This window comes from Dendrobates tinctorius, unplaced genomic scaffold, assembly GCF_039654945.1.
Source record: "Dendrobates tinctorius isolate UK_male_01 unplaced genomic scaffold, ASM3965494v1 ptg000011l, whole genome shotgun sequence".
Lineage (NCBI taxonomy): Eukaryota > Metazoa > Chordata > Amphibia > Anura > Dendrobatidae > Dendrobates > Dendrobates tinctorius.
In genome coordinates this window covers 51,759,788-51,779,444 of record NW_027361679.1, presented here as the reverse complement: position 1 = coordinate 51,779,444, position 19,657 = coordinate 51,759,788, and the positions used below count along the sequence as shown (strand labels likewise).

The 19,657-nt window shown below is 43.6% G+C and overlaps 1 protein-coding gene across 1 annotated transcript in view; it reads right to left on the bottom strand.

Annotated features, from left to right (window-relative positions):
- The window catches only part of DNAH6 (dynein axonemal heavy chain 6), a 570,270-nt gene that overhangs the window by 287,868 nt on the left and 262,745 nt on the right, over positions 1-19,657 (bottom strand). Inside the window, exons 43-46 of the mRNA XM_073542156.1 lie at positions 19,317-19,463; positions 12,068-12,141; positions 3,208-3,362; positions 910-1,141 (exon numbers count right to left, since the gene is read on the bottom strand). Of these exons, the coding sequence (XP_073398257.1) occupies positions 910-1,141; positions 3,208-3,362; positions 12,068-12,141; positions 19,317-19,463 (608 nt within the window). The remainder of the gene's footprint in view (positions 1-909; positions 1,142-3,207; positions 3,363-12,067; positions 12,142-19,316; positions 19,464-19,657) is intronic.

Sequence of the window (19,657 nt, the reverse complement as noted above, 5' to 3'; positions counted from 1 at the left end):
ACTTACCTCCGACCGGCCCCCCCACTGGCTATCGTTGAGCCGCGAGATCGTCCTGGTCCATTTCTCATCATCGGCTTCCTGCTGGCACCGACAAGCGACCCCATGGAAGCGGGAGGAAGTCGTCACCAGAGCTGCCGTCTGACAGGTAAGTAATGACCGTCGACCACCGCTACGTCGCTGGTGAGATCTGCCTGTTTGGCAGCTCACTAGCGACCATTTAGCGATGCACCAGCGATCCTGACTGGGTCGTATCATTGTCGGGATCGCTGGTGCATCGCTAAATGTAACGGGACCTTTAGATTACGAAACATTTGTCCTTTCTTATTCATGTGTATCTAGATGGCTGATACTTAGGGCCCTTTGAAACAGCATTTTCTCCTACATTCAGTGGATCCATCGGTACTAATGTCAAAACACCGCGAAAAATGGGATTTGGGTGTATTCGATGACAGGGCCATTGACCATAATGGTGCTGACGCAGTCACTGTGTATTCTGTCATGCATAATTTTCTACCGTATATGTCTAATGGAGGCAGACAGCAAGATGCAGTAGACCACGTCTTGCTGTCCGCATCCAATAGGTTTAGACGGTCAAAAGTGATGCACACCAGAGCGCACGTTGACTTCATCTCCACCATTATAGTCCATGGTCCTGTCGGCACATACACCCAAATCCCATTTTGCTGGGGGTTAGTAAGCAATAGCCAATGGGGCCACTGAAAATAGGTGAAAACACTTTCTGAAAGGGCCCTTAGCCTGGATGATGATGTGCTATAATGATCAGGGAGTTTGTGCTAGACAGCATTACATGTTACTGTCCTGGACCAAGTGTGCAGAGCATTGAAATCCTTTCAAGTCATGATTGGATGTAAAATACAGACATGTAGAATTTATTGAACTCTGTTTTACCTGTGTGTCAGTAAAAAGAAAAACCATGTCCTTGTCTTCAACTCCAGCCATTTTGTACAATTTCCTTAGGTCTTCATGGAAAGATTCATAATTGTAGCCCCGACTCAGCTCAATTTGGAAGCACTTATAGCCACATATATGGGCTGCAAGTCTAGTAAGAGACTGTTTGCCGGTTCCACCAACTCCCACCAATAGAGCATTTCCCCTTTCCTGGCGGATCATTCGAGCAATCCTATGAACAAATAGTAATATACTTTTTTTATCTATATTATATGAAGTGTTCATATATGAAATGTTGAAAAGAGATAGTTTTTGAATATAATATCAACCTATTTAGCAAGATACTGTTTTTCAGAACAATAATTAAGTTTAGGAAACTTTACTACTAAAAATGGGAATTTAAAAGGAAGTTATAAAGCTATATTCATGTTTCACCAATAAATTCACAATTTGTTTGCGTCTGTGCACAAAAATTTTTTTCCCATTCTGGTGGACATGAGAAACTGACCAGAACTGATATTGATATAGTAGGTATACAGTGGGGAAAAAAAGTATTTAGTCAGCCACCAATTGTGCAAGTTCCCTCACTTAAAAAGATGAAAGAGGCCTGTAATTGACATCATAGGTAGACCACAACTATGAAAGTCAAAAAGAGAAAACAAATCCAGATAATCACCTTGTCTGATTTGGCAATATTTATTTTTCAAATTATGGTGGAAAATAAGTATTTGGTCATTAACAAAAGTTCATCTCAATATTTTGTTATATATCCTTTGTTGGCAATGACAGAGGTCAAACGTCTTCTGTAAGTCTTCACAAGGTTGGCACACACTGTTGGTGGTATGTTGGCCCATTCCTCCATGCAGATCTCCTCTAAAGCAGTGATGTTTTGGGCCTGTCGTAGGTAACATGGACTTTCAAATCCCTCCAAAGGTTTCCTATGGGGTTGAGATCTGAAGACTGGTTAGGCCACTCCAGGACCTTCATATGCTTCTTACGAAGCCACTCCTTCGTTGCCCTGTGTTTGGGATCATTATCATGCTGAAAGAACCATCAACTTTTCATCTTCAATGCCCTTGCTGATGGAAGAAGGTTTGCACTCAAAATCTCACAATACATGGCCCCATTCATTCTTTCATCTACACGGATCAGTCATCCTAGTCCCTTTGCAGAGAAACAGCCCCAATGGATGATGTTGCCACCCCCATGTTTCATAGTAGGTATGGTGTTCTTTGGATGCAACTCAGCATTCTGTCTCCTCCAAACACGACAAGTTTTGTTTCTACCAAACAATTCTACTTTGCTTTCATCAGACCATATGACATTCTCCCAATACTATTCTGGATAATCCAAATGCTTTCTAGCAAACTTCAAATGGGCCCGGACATGTACTTGCTTAAGCAGGGGGACACATCTGGTACTGCAGGATCTGAGTCCCTGGCAGTGTAGTGTGTAACTGATGGTAGCCTTTGTTACGGTAGTCCCAGCTCTATGCAGGTTATTCACTAGATCCCCCCGTGTAGTTCTGGGATTTTTGCTCACCGTTCTTGTGAATATTTTGACGCCACGGGTTGAGATCTTGCATGGAGCCCCAGATCGAGGGAGATTATCAGTGGTCTTGAATGACTTCCATTTTCTTATTATTGCTCCCACAGTTGATTTCATCACAGCAAGCTGCTTGCCTATTGCAGATTCAATCTTCCCAGTCTGGTGCAGGGCTACAATTTTGTTTCTGGCGTCCTTCGACAGCTCTTTGGTCTTCACCATAGTGGAGTTTGGACTGTGACTGTTTGAGGTTGTGGACAGGTGTCTTTTATACTGATAACAAGTTTAAACAGGTGCCATTACTACAGGCAATGAGTGGAGGACAGAGGAGCCTCATAAAGAAGAAGTTACAGGTCTGTGAGAGCCAGAAATCTTGCATGTTTTTAGGTAACCAAATACTTATGTTGCACCATAATTTGACAAATAAATCTCACCAAATCAAACAAGGGTGATTATCTGGATTTGTTCTCTCATTTTGACTCTCATAGTTGTGGTCTACCTATGATGTCAATTAAAGGTCTCTCTCATCTTTTTAAGTGGGAGAACTTACACAATTGGGGGCAGACTAAATACTTTTTTCCCCCACTGTACAGTAAGTACAATATGCACTTTACAAATTAATATGTTCCACCGGTCAACATGAATGTACACATTTGCATAAAAAAATCTCAGTGTTGTTAATGCGTGTATTGTATTGTCTTTTCCTGATTTATCTACAAGGGATTTCCATACTGCACTATGTACAGCCTGTACCTGGAAACATGCTCTATTGCGTCCTGGAAAAATACCAGCTTTACATCTTTAGTGTTAGTCATGTTATAGTCATCAAGATAGTCCTGCAACACCGATCTAATCTTCTCCATATCCGTCAGATCCTCATAAACCCTGTCAGCCTTGTCTGCTCCAACCTAAAATCACAAATAGTATGACAATCTTTATAGTTGAAAACAGGGAAAATTTATCAGAGATAGCAAATAAAATATGTTCAATTGTTACAAATAAATTAATTTTCATAACACTAATAAATACAGGTATGCTTTTTCCATTGTTATTGTGCATTTAAAGGGAATCTGTCATCAGGTTTTTGCCACAATCTGACAGCACCACAATTTAAAGGCAGAGATCTTGACTCCAGTGACGCCTCACTTGCCAATCAGAGGTGTGGGTGGCGTTACACAGAGCTCAGCATTCAGAGAACTGCTAGATATGCAGCAGAGAAAACAGTGATCCCTTGAATTTGCATGCATTTTCCCACAACATACATTTGTCATCTATCCACTGGATAGTTTGCTGGAACCAACACCAATCACTGAAAGTGGTGTCCCAAGATTCCTGTTCCTTCTCACAGCATGACTACATTAAAGCGGTTGTCCGGTCACAGGCTACAAGTCTGCGGCTACTCTATGTGACTGTAGACATGCTGATATGCATTCTCCCGGCCACATGTTGACTATATAGGTGTGGCCTAGTCAATACAACTGTATTAAACGAAGCTGGAAAAAGTCTAGTGGTCACATGCACCGGTACCAGAGAATCCTCACAGCGTGCAGTGCACGCAATGTGTCAACAGAGAGGGGAGCAGTCTGTTAGGACCACAAATATGACCAGAAAGTCCATCAATATTATAAAAATATAAATCTTTATTTGACAAGTATGCAGAAACAGACGGTGACAGTGGGTGCAACCATTAGGAACCACAGTGCCATAAAAACACCAGGATGCCTGAACCCATATTATTGCAAAATGTCCCCATACATGTGGTCAATGACTAATAAGTAACCACCATGATATCCATTCACAGATATAGCACCCATATCCACTGGCCATAATGTCTCATCTGATGCGAACGCACTGACCCTCACGCCCCTGTATAGGACCCCTGCAAGTATGATTACTGGCCTCACTTTGGCCCATTAGGCACCATCATTCATAAGGTATTCCTTATGACAGCATCAGATGAGACATTATGGCCAGTGGATATGGGTTCTATATGTTAGGGATGGCGGAACGCACTAAATAATAAATAATAGAAAGTGCGTTCACCGCCCGGGGTCCACCGTGCAGAAAGTGTTACACTACTGCTAGGTAATGGCGGACACGCAATATGGAGGTATATCGCACGCGGGTTGAACGTCACCCAGTGTGCGCTGGGCGTACTCTGTTGATTCACAGAGGCGCCAAAGCAATAAAGTTAAACACCGAGCCTATTGGACTCACAGGTCTCAGCGGCATGCACGCACGGTAAATGGTCACAGGACTAGGGCCCAAGGCACAGGGTCAGTGTCCGTCTACACCTACCATGCGTGCGGCGTCGCTACCACAAACGCCGACAAGTGCTGCTGACTGCAGCATGGCGGCTGACACAGCCGCAATACGACAATGCCCAGGATGGGGCGCACTGTCGGACACTAGTTTTGTGGAGATATGTACTGTGGCCTGTAGCGTGCCACTGACTGGCGCTGACTCTATGACTAAGTCCCTATCCACACACGTAATATCACAGGGAGGGGGATCTTAATGAGTCATTCGCAGGTTCATGCATCCGTCATCATTCACACAGGTAGCAACTAGAGTCTATACTAGCGCATGGCCAAGCGGCCATGCGAACCTTTTATAGCCAAGACCTACTGGAAGCTTCCAGATCCCTGAAATTGACCAATCAGATCTGGAGAAGGACCTGTGCATGTGACTTCCGATCTCCAATGGGAGATCGTCTCGTGAGAATGCTCAGTGGAGCGACGGAAGGACATAGTCTCTGAAGTGACTTGCTGCTGATCAGCCTGTGCTGCTATTGCTGGCCCAGAGGTGGCAGCAACAGCCAGACCCACAGAGCTGGTCTGAACAGAGCGTCAGGAACGACGGGGCTGCTGAGCAAGTTCCTCTGCGGTCGATGGAGAATGGGAGACCGCAGGATGTGAGGCTCTGGATCCCTGCTGTGCAGTTGCAGGAACCCGACGCCTAACGTTACCCCCCCTCCTTGGGCCCCTTCCCCTCTGAGCCTCACTATGCTCAAATGCCGCGATAAGGAGTGGGGCGTGGATATTCTCCACTGGTTCCCAGGTCCGGGCCTCTGGACCATGACCCCTCCAATCCACCAAATAAATTTTTTTGCCACACACCATCCTGCGTCCCACAATAGCGTTGACCTCAAACTTGTCCGGACAAGTCTGATATCCCGGCAGATGACTCGGAAAACCGGGACATGTAAACAGGTTTGAGAAGGGACACATGGAAGACGTTCGAGATGGCCAAGTGTGGTGGAAGAGCCAGACAGAAGACCACTGAGCTGATCCGCTCAAGGATCTTGAAGGGACCAATGTATCGCGGCTAGTGTTGAGCTTTCCGATACCGCAAGTATCGGGTATCGGCCGATATTTGCCGTATCGGAATTCCGATACCGAGTACCGATACTTTTTTCGTATTGGATACCGGAATCGGAAGTCCAAAATGCAATGAGCCACTTTTGTGGCTCTGATTGGCTGCCGAAATGACATCATCATGATGCGCTGTCTGTGCGCATCATGATGCGCCGTCAGTTCGGGCCTTCGGGGGTCTGTGCCGACTGTCCGGGGGTCTGTACCGGCCTGCCGGGGGGCTGTGCCGACTGTCCGGGGGACTGTACCGGCCTGCCGGGGGGCTGTGCCGGCCTGCCGGTGGTCTGTGCCGACTGTCCGGGGGTCTGTGCAGGCTCCGGGGGTCTGTGCCGACTGCCCGGGGGTCTGTGCGGCCTGCCGGGGGTCTGTACCGGCCTGCCGGGGGGCTGTGCCGGCCTGCCGGTGGTCTGTGCAGGCTCCGGGGGTCTGTGCAGGCATCGTCCGATGGGACTACAAGTTCAATCGGGCGATGCCTGCTACCATGACAGTGATTGACACATTAGCCAATGATGGGACAGTAGTAGTCCCATCATCCGGCTAATGTGTTGAATGTAAAAAAAAAAAAAAATTACATGCTACATACATGCTACATATATACTACATGTAACATACATGCTACATACTACATACATGCTACATACATACTACATGCTACATACATGCAACATACATACTACATACATAATACATATATACTACATGCATGCAACATACATACAACATATATACTACATGCATACAACATGCATACTACATATATACTACATGTAACATACATACTACATATATACTACATGCAACATACATGCTACATACTACATACATGCTACATACATGCAACATACATACTACATACATAATACATATATACTACATGCATGCAACATACATACAACATATATACTACATGCATGCAACATGCATACTACATACTGTATATACTACATATATACTACATGTAACATACATACTACATATATACTACATGCTACATACATGCAACATACATACTACATACTTGCTACATACATACTACATACATACTACATACAACATATATACTGCATGCATGCTACATACATGCAACATACATACTACATACATGCTACATACTACATGCATACTACATACAATGGCAGTCAGCACAGACCCCCGGCAGGCCGGTACAGACCCCCGGCAGTCCGCACAGACCCCCGGGCAGTCGGCACAGACCCCCGGCAGGCCGGCACAGACCCCAGAGAGGCTGTACAAGGCAAAAATAGGGTTTTTCTTATTCCGATACCGGAAGTCCCATAGACTTGAATGGGACTTCCGGTATCGGAATCGGCGATACCCGATATTTTTTAGATCGGCCGATCCATTCCGATCCGATACTTTTAAGTATCGGATGGTGTCGCTCAACACTAATCCCGGCGCGAATTTAATGGACTCGGCCCGCAGCCTGATATTTCGGGCACAAAGCAACACAAAGTCACCAGGGGCAAAAGTTGGAGCAGGGCGCCGATGTGTGTCGGCGGACGCCCTCATTCTCTCTTTGGAGGCTCGAATAGCATCCTGGGTGCGATCCCAAATGTCGCAAGCCTCCACTACCCAGTCTGCCACCCTGGAATCAGTGGAAGACACTGGCATCGGGACGGGGACGCGCGGATGCTGGCCGTAATTAAGAAGGAACGGCGTCTGACCAGTGGAATCAGCCACTGCATTATTCAGGGCAAATTCAGCCCATGGTAGTAAGGATGCCCAGTCATCCTGCCTGGCAGAGACAAAATGTTGCAGGTACGTGACCAGAGTTTGATTGGCAATCTCAACCAACCCGGTCGTCTCGGGGTGATAGGCGGAGGACAAGTTTAGCTCGATACTGAGTAGACTGCAGAGCTCCCTCCAAAACCAAGACGCAAATTGGGGACCTCGGTCACTGACTATTTTGTCCGGCATACCGTGCAAACAAACTACATGCTTTATGAACAGTGCGGCGCAACCTCAAGTGGAAGGCAGCCGTGCAAGTGGCACCAGATGCACCATTTTAGAAAAATGATCAGTGACCACCTACAGTTGTGGCCAAAAGTATTGACACCCCTGCAATTTTGTCAGATAATACTCAGTTTCTTCCTGAAAATGATTGCAAACACAAACTCTTTGGTATTATTATCTTCATTTAATTTGTCTTAAATGAAAAAACACAAAAGAAAATGAAGCAAAAAGCAAAATATTGATCATTTCACACAAAACTCCAAAAATGGGCCAGACAAAAGTATTGGCACCCTCAGCCTAATACTTGGTTGCACAACCTTTAGCCAAAATAACTGCGACCAACCGCTTCCGGTAACCATCAATGAGTTTCTTACAATGCTCTGCTGGAATTTTAGACCATTCTTCTTTGGCAAACTGCTCCAGGTCCCTGATATTAGAAGGGTGCCTTCTCCAAACTGCCATTTTTAGATCTCTCCACAGGTGTTCTATGGGATTCAGGTCTGGACTCATTGCTGGCCACCTTAGAAGTCTCCAGTGCTTTCTCTCAAACCATTTTCTAGTGCTTTTTGAAGTGTGTTTTGGGTCATTGTCCTGCTGGAAGATCCATGACCTCTGAGGGAGACCCAGCTTTCTCACACTGGGCCCTACATTATGCTGCAAAATTTGTTGGTAGTCTTCAGACTTCATAATGCTATGCACACGGTCAAGCAGTCCAGTGCCAGAGGCAGCAAAGCAACCCCAAAACATCAGGGAACCTCCTCCATGTTTGACAGTAGGGACCGTGTTTTTTTTCTTTGAATGCCTCTTTTTTTCTCCTGTAAACTCTATGTTGATGCCTTTGCCCAAAAAGCTCTACTTTTGTCTCATCTGACCAGAGAACATTCTTCCAAAACATTTTAGGCTTTTTCAGGTAAGTTTTGGCAAACTGCTGCCTGGCTTTTTTATGTCTCGGGGTAAGAAGTGGGGTCTTCCTGGTTCTCCTACCATACAGACCCTTTTCATTCAGATGCCGACGGATAATACGGGTTGACACTGTTGTACCCTCGGAGTGCAGGGCAGCTTGAACTTGTTTGGATGTTAGTCGAGGTTCTTTATCCAAAATCCGCACAATCTTGCGTTGAAATCTCTTGTCAATTTTTCTTTTCTGTCCACATCTAGGGAGGTTAGCCACAGTGCCACGGGCTTTAAACTTCTTGTTGACACTGCGCACGGTAGACGCAGGAACATTCAGGTCTTTGGAGATGGACTTGTAGCCTTGAGATTGCTCATGCTTCCTCACAATTTGGTTTCTCAAGTCCTCAGACAGTTATTTGGCCTTCTTTCTTTTCTCCATGCTCAATGTGGTACACACAAGGACACAGGACAGAGCTTGAGTCAACTTTAATCCATGTCAACTGGCTGCAAGTGTGATTTAGTTATTGCCAACACCTGTTAGGTGCCACAGGTAAGTTACAGGTGCTGTTAATTACACAAATTAGAGAAGCATCACATGATTTTTTCGAACAGTGCCAATATTTTTGTCCACCCTCTTTTTTATGTTTGGTGTGGAATCATATCCAATTTGGCTTTAGGGCATTTCTTTTTGTTGTTTTTTCACTTAAGACAAATTAAATGAAGATAATAATACCAAATAATTTGTGTTTGCAATCATTTTCAGGAAGAAACTGAGTATTATCTGACAAAATTGCAGGGGTGTCAATACTTTTGGCCACAACTGTAGATGACCGTGCTGCCACCGGACTTGGGTAGGCCAACCACAAAGTCCATACCAACCATCTCCCAGGGACTGTCTGCCACCGGCAGGGGATACAGTAACCCCGCCAGCCTCTGACTAGAGGACCTGTTCCGAGCACACGAAACGCATGCCTGAATATATTCTTTCGTGTCTCGAGCCATGTGCGGCCACCAATAAGACCTTGCCAGGAGTTCTGTGGTTCGCTTATTGCCAAAGTGACCACCTACCCTGGACACGTGTGCACAAGCGAGAACCTCCGGCTGCAGGTGAGGAGGGACAAAGGTCTTGCCCGACGGCACTGACTCGTGAGCAACCGGGGCCACAGTCCTCAGACTCTTAGTGGGAACGATTAGCCGAGGCTCAGCCTCCTCCTCCTCCGCCGAGACCACCGAGCGAGAGAGAGCATCAGCACGGACATTCTTCTCATCGGACAGATAGTGCAAGGTGAAGCGGAAACAGGAGAAGAAGAGCGACCACCTAGCTTGATGAGAGTTCAAGCTCTGAGCCGTTTGTAAATAAACCAAGTTTTTATGGTCAGTGTACACCTGAAAGGGGAACCGAGCTCCCTCCAGGAGATGTCTCCACTTGGAAAAGGCCAATTTCATTGCCAGCAACTCCCTGTCCCCGATGGAGTAGTTTTTCTCCGCCGGTGAGAAGTTCTTAGAGAAGAAGAAGCAGGGGTGCTTCCGACCTTGAGCATTCTTCTGGAAAAGGACTGCTCCTGCACCGACGGATGAGGCATCCACCTCTAGGATAAAAGGTTTATCCACATCGGGACGACGTAGGATAGGAATGCCAGCAAAATGGGTTTTCAGATACGAGAAAGCCATGGAGACCTGTTCTGACCAAACCTTGTGATTAGCTCCCTTTTTGGTGAGGGCCACCAAAGGAGCTACCAGTGTGGAGAAGTGGGGAATGAACTGACGGTAGTAATTAACAAACCCTAAAAAGCGCTGCACCGCTTTAAGAGAATGGGGCTCCTGCCAGTCCATTACCGCCTGCAGTTTGGCAGGATCCACAGCCAACCCCTGGGCCGAGATGATATAGCCCAGGAACGGCAAGGACTCCTGCTCAAATTGGCACTTCTCCAACTTGGCGAAGAGAGAATTCGCCCGCAACCGGTCGAAGACCTTGCAGACGTCTCTCCGGTGAGTGGCAAAATATGAAGAAAAGATGAGGATGTCATCCAGATAAACCACCACCGAGGTGGAGAGCATATCGCGAAAGACGTCGTTTACGACGTCTTGGAAGACAGCAGGAGCATTACAGAGGCCGAAGGGCATGACCAGATACTCAAAGTGGCCATCTCTGGTATTAAAGGCTGTCTTCCACTCATCTCCTTCGCGTATGCGGATCAGGTTGTACGCCCCCCGTAGATCCAATTTCGTAGAGATCCGGGCCCCTCGCAACCTGTTAAACAACTCAGAGATCAAAGGAAGAGGGTATTTGTTTTTTACTGTAATGGCGTTGAGACCTCTGTAGTCAATGCAGGGGCACAACTCTCCACTCTTCTTCTGCACAAAGAAGAACCCTGCACCAGCTGGCGACACCGATTTTCTGATAAACCCTCTTGCCAGGTTCTCCCGGATATATTGTGACATGGCCTCCGTCTCCGGGAGAGATAGAGGATACCTATATTGTTTATGGGAAAAGTAATAAAACAAAAATGTAGCAAAAAAACATTTTAAAAAAATCTGTTTATTGCTATATATTTTTGGGAGAAAAGATTGAGTATAACCTGTGTTTTATACATTTAATCCTTTGCTCTTTCTGGGATTTCCAGTCCAGTGGGCGATCCTATCAGTGAGTGACTGACAGCGTTTTTTAAAAAAGTGTGCACACAGAGAAAGCTGTCAGTCACCGATAGGACCGCCCACTAGACCTGAAATCCCAGAAAGAACAGAGGATTAAGTGATTGAGCCCCCCCCCGTTTAAATGGTTAACTTAATTTTTTTTTTATGAAGCATACATATAAATTTACTCCGCTGCTCCTGCTCTATAACACGATATCTGCAGTTTAGAATGCATTTTTATGGAGAAAGGTTGTCTGATGATATATTACTTTTAACAGAACGAGTCATTTGACGATGGGTGCCAAATGTTTGCGTAGGCTGCACATATATTAGCATTTGGACACACATAAGATACAGTATATAACTATGTAGATTCATAGACAGATAGCTGCAGCACATATTTATGAATAACTTTTGCCTAGAAATTATTGAACGTGATGTACTCTGTTTGACAATACTTTAAGGGAATCAAAGAACGATAATTTTATGTTTTATTTGGCACACTTTACTGAGTGATGCAATTCCACTAGACATATGTGATTAATAGCTTGCCATAGCTGACATTTATGTGATTGTATGCAAGCAAGGCGACCAAAAGGTCTGTCATGCTGTCACTGCATGGGCTCTGTGTAAACATATATAGTGTGTCTACAGAATAGCCCCGGATGGATGTTTTCTTACTGTGCATTTCACTGCAAAGCGTACGTGATCACTGCCGGCATGAAGACAATCTGTTTTACCTTAATGAAATCACCAAAAATAATTGGCTTTGTGACAAAGTATTCTGGATCAATCTGAACTCCAAAATGTTTACCTGCAAAAAAATGAAACAATAGTAAGTTAACAATCCTTTGGTTCATGTTAGACTGTTTTCTCGCATTTTAAATACAAAGGCCCCAATAAATCAAGAGAGATGTTTTGTACCCGAGGATTGATGAAGATTGCGCTAGAGTAAGATGCGCCAGTTTTAGAGCTACGCATCTCTTAATCTCTTAGATGTTGTGCACTACAGCAAAAAATGTACCGTACTCCAATCACATTGCTGCTACCAACCGTCCAGAAATTCCCGGACAGTCTGTAAAAATAGGGCATTTTTTTGCCTTGTCAGTAAAAAAAAAATGTAAGGCAACATATCAGAATTATGGACTGTTGACATGTATCACCTATAATCATAATGATGGGTTATGGTTTTCCAATGTGTCTGTAAAAAATATTGTTTGTCTGTGACTTTTTTTTTGATAATCTGTCCAGAAAAGAAAAAAGTCAAGTTGGCTTCGCTCAATTTTCAAAAAGTCAAACAATTTTTCCTCAACTACAAGTTGCGCAGAAAACATGGGATAGTTCAGACAATTCTAGGCCAAACATCTGGCAAAAGACAAATGAATTGAAGCCTATGTCCCCGATTCGATAAGAATTGTATACGCCAGTTTTACTAAATAGGCTTTTTTGTGTCAGATTCTCTGAATTCATTAAGAGGCGTACCCCACTTAATGAATTTGGCATATCTTCTCAGTGGAATGTGCCTCTGTGTGCCTCGCCAAAAGCATAAGAAACACATCCGACATACATGAGTTTTATGGATGGGTGTAACCATGCCCTGTCCTGTCTCGTCTCCTCCCCAGTTCCGCCCATTTTGATGGAGCTACTTGAAACTGAAGTGAAAACATCAAAGGTCGCAAGCTTTTTGTGCAACCTTGCACACATTTAACTATTCAGAGAGTTTTACAATAATTTTCAGGTATAAGCACTTTCAGGTATTAGACATTGTGCATCTAACCAGGTTTTTGCGACTGTCCTATTCACCTATAATTATTATTATTATTATTATTTATTTTGATAGCACCATTAATTCCATGGTGCTGTACATGAGAAGGGGGATTACATACAAAGTTATAGATATCGTTAACAGTAAACAAATTTACAATGACAGACTGGTACAAAGGGGAGGGGACCCTGTCCTTGCGGACTTACATTCTACGGGATAGTGGAGAAGAGACAGAAGGTCGGGGGTGCAGCAGCTCTGGTGGTGATGAGGCGGCAGCTCAGGCAATGGTGAGGCGGCAAAATGGTCATTGCAGGCTGTAAGCTTTCCTGAAAAGATGGGTTTTCAGGTTCCGTTTGAAGGATCCGAGGGTGGTGGATAATCGGACGTGTTGAGGCATGGCATTCCAGAGGATAGGGGATATTCGGGAGAAATCTTGGAGGCGGTTGTGTGAGGAAGGAATAAGTGTGGAGGAGAGTAGGAGGTCTTGGGAGGATCTAAAATTACGTAAGGGAAGATATTGGGAGATTAGTTCAGAGATATAGGGAGGGGAAAGGTTGTGGATGGCTTTGTAGGTCAGTGTTAGTAGCTTGAACTGGATTCGTTGGGGAATTGGGAGCCAATGGAGGGATTTGCAGAGGGGGGAGACAGGGGAGTAGCGAGGAGAGAGGTGGATTAGTCGGGCAGCAGAATTGAGGACAGACTGGAGTGGTGCAAGAGAGTCAGCAGGGAGGCCACAGAGGAGAGTGTTGCAGTAGTCAAGGCGGGAGATGATGAGGGCATGTACAAGAGTTATAGTAGATTGAGGACTGAGGAAGGGATGGATTCTGGAAATATTTTTGAGTTGGAGGCGACAGGAGGTGGCAAGAGATTGGACGTGTGGTTTGAAGGACAGGGCAGAGTCGAGAGTTACTCCGAGGCAGCGTATTTCACGTGCTGGAGAGAGCGTGATGCCGTTTACCATAAAAGATAGATCGGGTAGGGAAGATAAAAGATGGAGGAAAGATAATGAGTTCAGTTTTGTCTACGTTGAGTTTTAGGAAGTGAGAGGTGAAAAAGGAGGATATAGCTGATAGACACTCCGGGATTCTGGAAAGCAGAGAGGTGACATCTGGGCCAGAGAGGTAGATCTGAGTGTCATCTGCATACAGGTGGTACTGGAAGCCATGGGACTTTATGAGTTGTCCTAGGCCAAAAGTATAGATGGAAAAAAGTAGGGGCCCCAGGATAGAGCCTTGGGGACTCCAACAGAGAGGGGGCGGGATGAGGAGGTAGTGTGGAAGTGGGAACTTGCAGAAATCCATGCACATGCTGCAGAAAAAGCCTATTGATTTTCAGCCATGTGATTATACACTTTTCAGTAAAAGATAAAGGCTTGGATAAGAAAAAAAGATGTTCCTCTAATACCCCTAAGTCTGATATACCTTCAAATATAAATAGCCGGTGAAATAAAACATTGGAGAAATGTTCAATACTTAAGTAAATATATTTCTAAAGGTGCTAATTGACATGAAATTTTCACAAGATGTTGGTAATCACACATCAAATCCACAAAAGCAAAGAAATCAAACCATAGATGCCCATAAATTAAGTTACAGTATGTGTGATAATGAGAAATGACACAGGGAAAAGGTATTGAACACATGAGGCGCTAAAAGCCATGGAAAGTCATGACACCAGCTGAAATCTACCAGTATTTGGAAAGCAATCCTGCCACTTAGTGAAAAATAATATCAGCTGGTTCAACTGATGGCCTATAAAAAGGTGTCCCTACTCTAACAAAAAACACCAAAGACTAGGTTAGATAAAAACACCAAAATGCAGACAGAGATGCTTACCTGCCAAGGCCACAGAACAAATGCACTAAACAAGGTGCAGTGGACCCATTGAGATGGCACAGGTGCAAAAATACCTGATGAGGCAGCCAGCCTCCAATCAGGACATGGCCGCTTGGTATCATAATGCACAAAAAAATAAAATCTGAATGTGGCAGTGTTCACACAGAAAATGCAAAGCGTCCGGCTGAACCTCTTAGTGACGCCCATACTATTTGATCAGGTGGGCCAGCCAGGGCTAAAAGATGCATACCATGTGAACAGAGGCCATAGTTTAAAGAGCCATCTGGGCCCAGCTGCACCCTGAAAAAAAATATATACAGTGGAAAAAACACATAGCGATATACTGTATGTGAGGTATTAGTTAATATTATGGCCACAATACTTAAGCTCGCAACCTCCGTCAAAGGTCCCCACTTTTGCGAGTCCCTACTCTAACCAAAAAAGACTATGTTAGATAAAAACACCAAAATGCAGGCAGAGATGCTTACCTGCCAAGGCCACAGAACAAATGCACTAAACAAGGCGCAGCGGACCCATTGAGATGGCACAGGTGCAAAAATACCTGATGAGACAGCCAGCCTCCAATCAGGACATGGCCGTTTGGTATGATAAGGCACAAAAAATAGAATCTGTATGTGGCAGTGTTCACACAGAAAATGCAAAGCGTCCGGCTGAACCTATTAGTGACGCCCATACTATTAATTAGATCAGGCGGGCCAGCCAGTGCTAAAAGATGCATACCATGTGAACAGAGGCCACAGTTTACAGAGCCATCTGGGCCCAGCTGCACCCTGAAAAAAAAATACAGTGCAAAAAACACATAGCGATATATGTGAGGTATTAGTTTATATTATGGCCACAATACTTAAGCTTGCAACCTCAGTCAAAGGTCCCCACTTTTGTGAATCCCTACTCTAACAAAAAACACCAAAAAAGACTAGGTTAGATTAAAACACCAAAATGCAGGCAGAGATGCTTACCTGCCAAGACCACAGAACAAATACACTAAACAAGGTGCAGCGGACCCATTGAGATGGCACAGGTGCAAAAATACCTATGCTTATAACTTTTTGTGCATTATCATACCAAGCGGCCATGTCCTGATTGGAGGCTGGCTGCCTCATTAGGTATTTTTGCACCTGTTCCATCTCAATGGGTCCGCTGCACCTTGTTTAGTGCATTTGTTCTGTGGCCTTGGCAGGTAAGCATCCCTGCCTGCATTTTGGTGTTTTTTTTCTATAAAAAGGTGTCTCATTACTAAGGTGTCACACAAGAAACATCTCATGATGGGTAAAACCAGTGAGCTATTGCAAGACCTTCGCCACCTTATTGTTGCAAAACATACTGATGGCATCAGTTACAGAAGAATTTCTAAACGACTGAAGGTTTTAGTGAGCACTCTTGGTCATAATCCGGAAGTGGAAAAAACATAATTTTACCATAAATCGGCCACAACCAGGTGCTCCCCGCAAGATTTCAGACAGAGAAATAAAAATAATTATCAGAGGACTTGACCAAGAACCAAGGAGCACCTGTGGAGAGCTACAGAAAGACCTGGAATAAGCAGATATAATTGTTTCAAGCAAAACACAAAGGGGGTTTTACACATAGCGATATCGCTAGCAATATCGCTAAAGCATCATCGATTTGGTGACGCAGCAGCGATATCGCTAGCGATATTGCTATGTGTGATACTTACCTCCGAACGGCTCCCCCGCTGTCTGTCGCTGATCGCGTGAGATCATGCAGCTCCATTTCTCGTCGGGCGCTTCCTGCTGGGCTTCCTGCTGGCACCGACGAGCGACGCGTGGACGCAGGCGGGAGGACGTCAGGATCGCCTCGTATGAAAGGTAAGTATTGCTGCTGCATCGCTGTGAGATCTGCCTGTTTGGCAGCTCACTAGCGACCATTTAGCGATGCACCAGCGATCCTGACCGGGTCGTATCGTTGTCGGGATCGCTGGTGCATCGCTAAATGTAAAGGGACCTTTAAGTAATGCACTCAACCTCCATGGCCTGTATGCACACTCAGCACGCAAGACTCGATTGCTGAACAAAAAGTATGTTCAAGCACATTTAAAGCTTGCTCAACAACATTTAGACAAGCTTGTGAAATCCTTGGAGAACATAGTCTTGTCAGATGAGACCAAAATAGAACTGTTTGGATGGATGCCATAATACACACCATGTTTGGATTTCAAAAGACAATGCATATCACCCCAACAACACCATACCAACAGTGAAGTCTGGAGTTGGGAACTTCATGGTGTGGGGCTCTTTTTCAGCCTTTTGGCACTGGCAACCTTCATGTAATTAAAGGAAGTATGAATGGACAAATGTACCGAGACATTCTTGATTAAAACCTGTTGCAGTCTACCAGGATGATGAAGATGAAAAGAGAGTGGACATTTCAGCAGGACAATGATCCCAAACACACAGCCAAGGAAACTCTATTGGTTTCAGAGAAAGAAAATAAAGCTGCTAGAATGGCCCAGCCAATCAAAGGACCTAAATCCAATCCAAAAGAAAATTTATGAAAGAAACTAAAGGAGGTCATAAAGGAGCCCAGAAACCAGGATTTGTTTATATGCAAAATTTGGCCAAAATCACACCTGAGCAATGCATGTGACTAGTTTCTCTATACAGGAGTAGTCTTGAAGATGTCATCACCAACAAAAAATTTGTACGAAGTATTAACTATATTTCAGTAAGCGTGTTCAATATTTTTTCCTGTGTCATATCTCTTTATTACAGATAACATAATTTATGGACATCAACGGTTTGAATGTTTTGATTACTTTGTGTGGATTCGATGGGATGCTACCATCATCTGGTGAGAATTTCATGGCAATCACACCATTAGAAATACATTTACTTAAGTATTTAACATGTCACCAATTTTTTATTTCATCTGCTGTATGTATATATATATATACATATTTTATATAATTTTTTTAATTAAAATATATTGCAAAGTTTCTTATCTTTCACTTCATGAATTAAAAAAAAAAATATATATATATCAAAACAACTTTCCATGAATGAAATGATCAAGCGAAAGATAAGAAACTTTGAAATATATCTTAATATAAAAACTTACCCCACCGCCTTCTTTCCATACATCAAACACCTCAACTTCTTGAACTGATCACTCAGGAGATTGGCTGCTCTGTTGCCTCCATACATTGCACACAGGGAAAAGATATCTTGCTCACATTTCTTTTATTTAAATTTTTAACAAATGAAAAGAGATTACAAGCAATTTAAAATTTGATCAGTTTGGGATTTTTATTATACAGGGTCTGTCATTTCTATGGATACACCTAAATAAAATGGGAATGGTTGGTGATATCAACTTCCTGTTTGTGGCATATTAGTATATGGGAGGGGGGCAACTTTTCAACATGGGTAGTGACCATGGTGGCCATTTTGGATCCAGCTTTATTTTTTCCAATATGAAGACACATCAAACGTATTGAGAATTTCACAAGAAAAACAATGGTGTGCTTGGTTTTAACATAACTTTATCCTTTCATGAGTTATTTACACGTTTATGACCACTTATAAAATGTGTTCAAAGTGCTGCCCATTGTGTTGGATTGTCAATGCAACCCTCTTCTTCCACTCTTGACACACTGATAGCAACACCGCAGAAGAAATGCTAGCATAGGCTTCCAGTATCTGTTGTTTCAGATGCTGCACATCTCATATTATTATCAGTCTTCTTGGTTTTGTTTTTCTTACATGACAAAACCTGGCATTTTAATAGGGTGTGTCAATTTCTGACTTGTATTCTGCATTTTTACCAGTTTTCCCATTCTGTGGGAAAGGCTATATCTGTACTTTAAAGTCCTCTATGAATTAGTGGGTGGAGATTAGCTGCTACGATATCTCCTACACAGAACACAGAAACAGAGGGATTCCTACATCCTTCCAAGTTTAGCACATTTAGAAATAGCAGCATGGAGGAAATATTGGAGCAAACCTGAGCTATGTTGCTGTGAATCCAGCTCTGGGATAAGTTAAATCACTCTTACTAACTGCGCACAATCTGCATGTCTTTTCATCCTCTGCTTGACTTCTCACTCTGTTCATCATTCTTCCTTTACCCTCACATCTCCACTGAGTAGAATAGGAGATGTATCTTTTCACCTCATTGTGCTGGCAGTCATTGTTTGACAAAGATGGATTTGAGCTGATGTTTTTAACAGTGGATGGTAATTTCAGGAAGAAAGAAGAGAAGATTGGGCTCATAAGTGGATAAGGAAGCAGATGTCTCTGACAAGATGTATTATAAAGTTTCTTATATTCACTTTTACTATTGATTTATGCTAAGTTTTCTTAAACAGTGATAATTTAATAAACTATGAAAGTGTGATGAAATACTCACTGGCCATCTCAGAGAGCATTGTATGGAAATAAAGTTTGTCTTCACTGTTGATTAGACGATCATGGAAGACTCTTTGACATTCATGACAAAACAATCTGAAAATCTGAGACTGATCACGTACTGACCCAGGATCACACTGAAGAATGCCTGTGAAATATGGGATTACATGAATCACTACAAAACAAGCACCAATTAAAACAAAAATAAGAAAATTATAAATAAATAGCAAAATAGTAATTCTATTGTACGTTTTTCATATGCTGCAGGTTATGGATACTTAGCTTACTTTCAATAATGTAGTCAGTACATATGTAAATCTCATGCAGCTGTATGCTTATAAC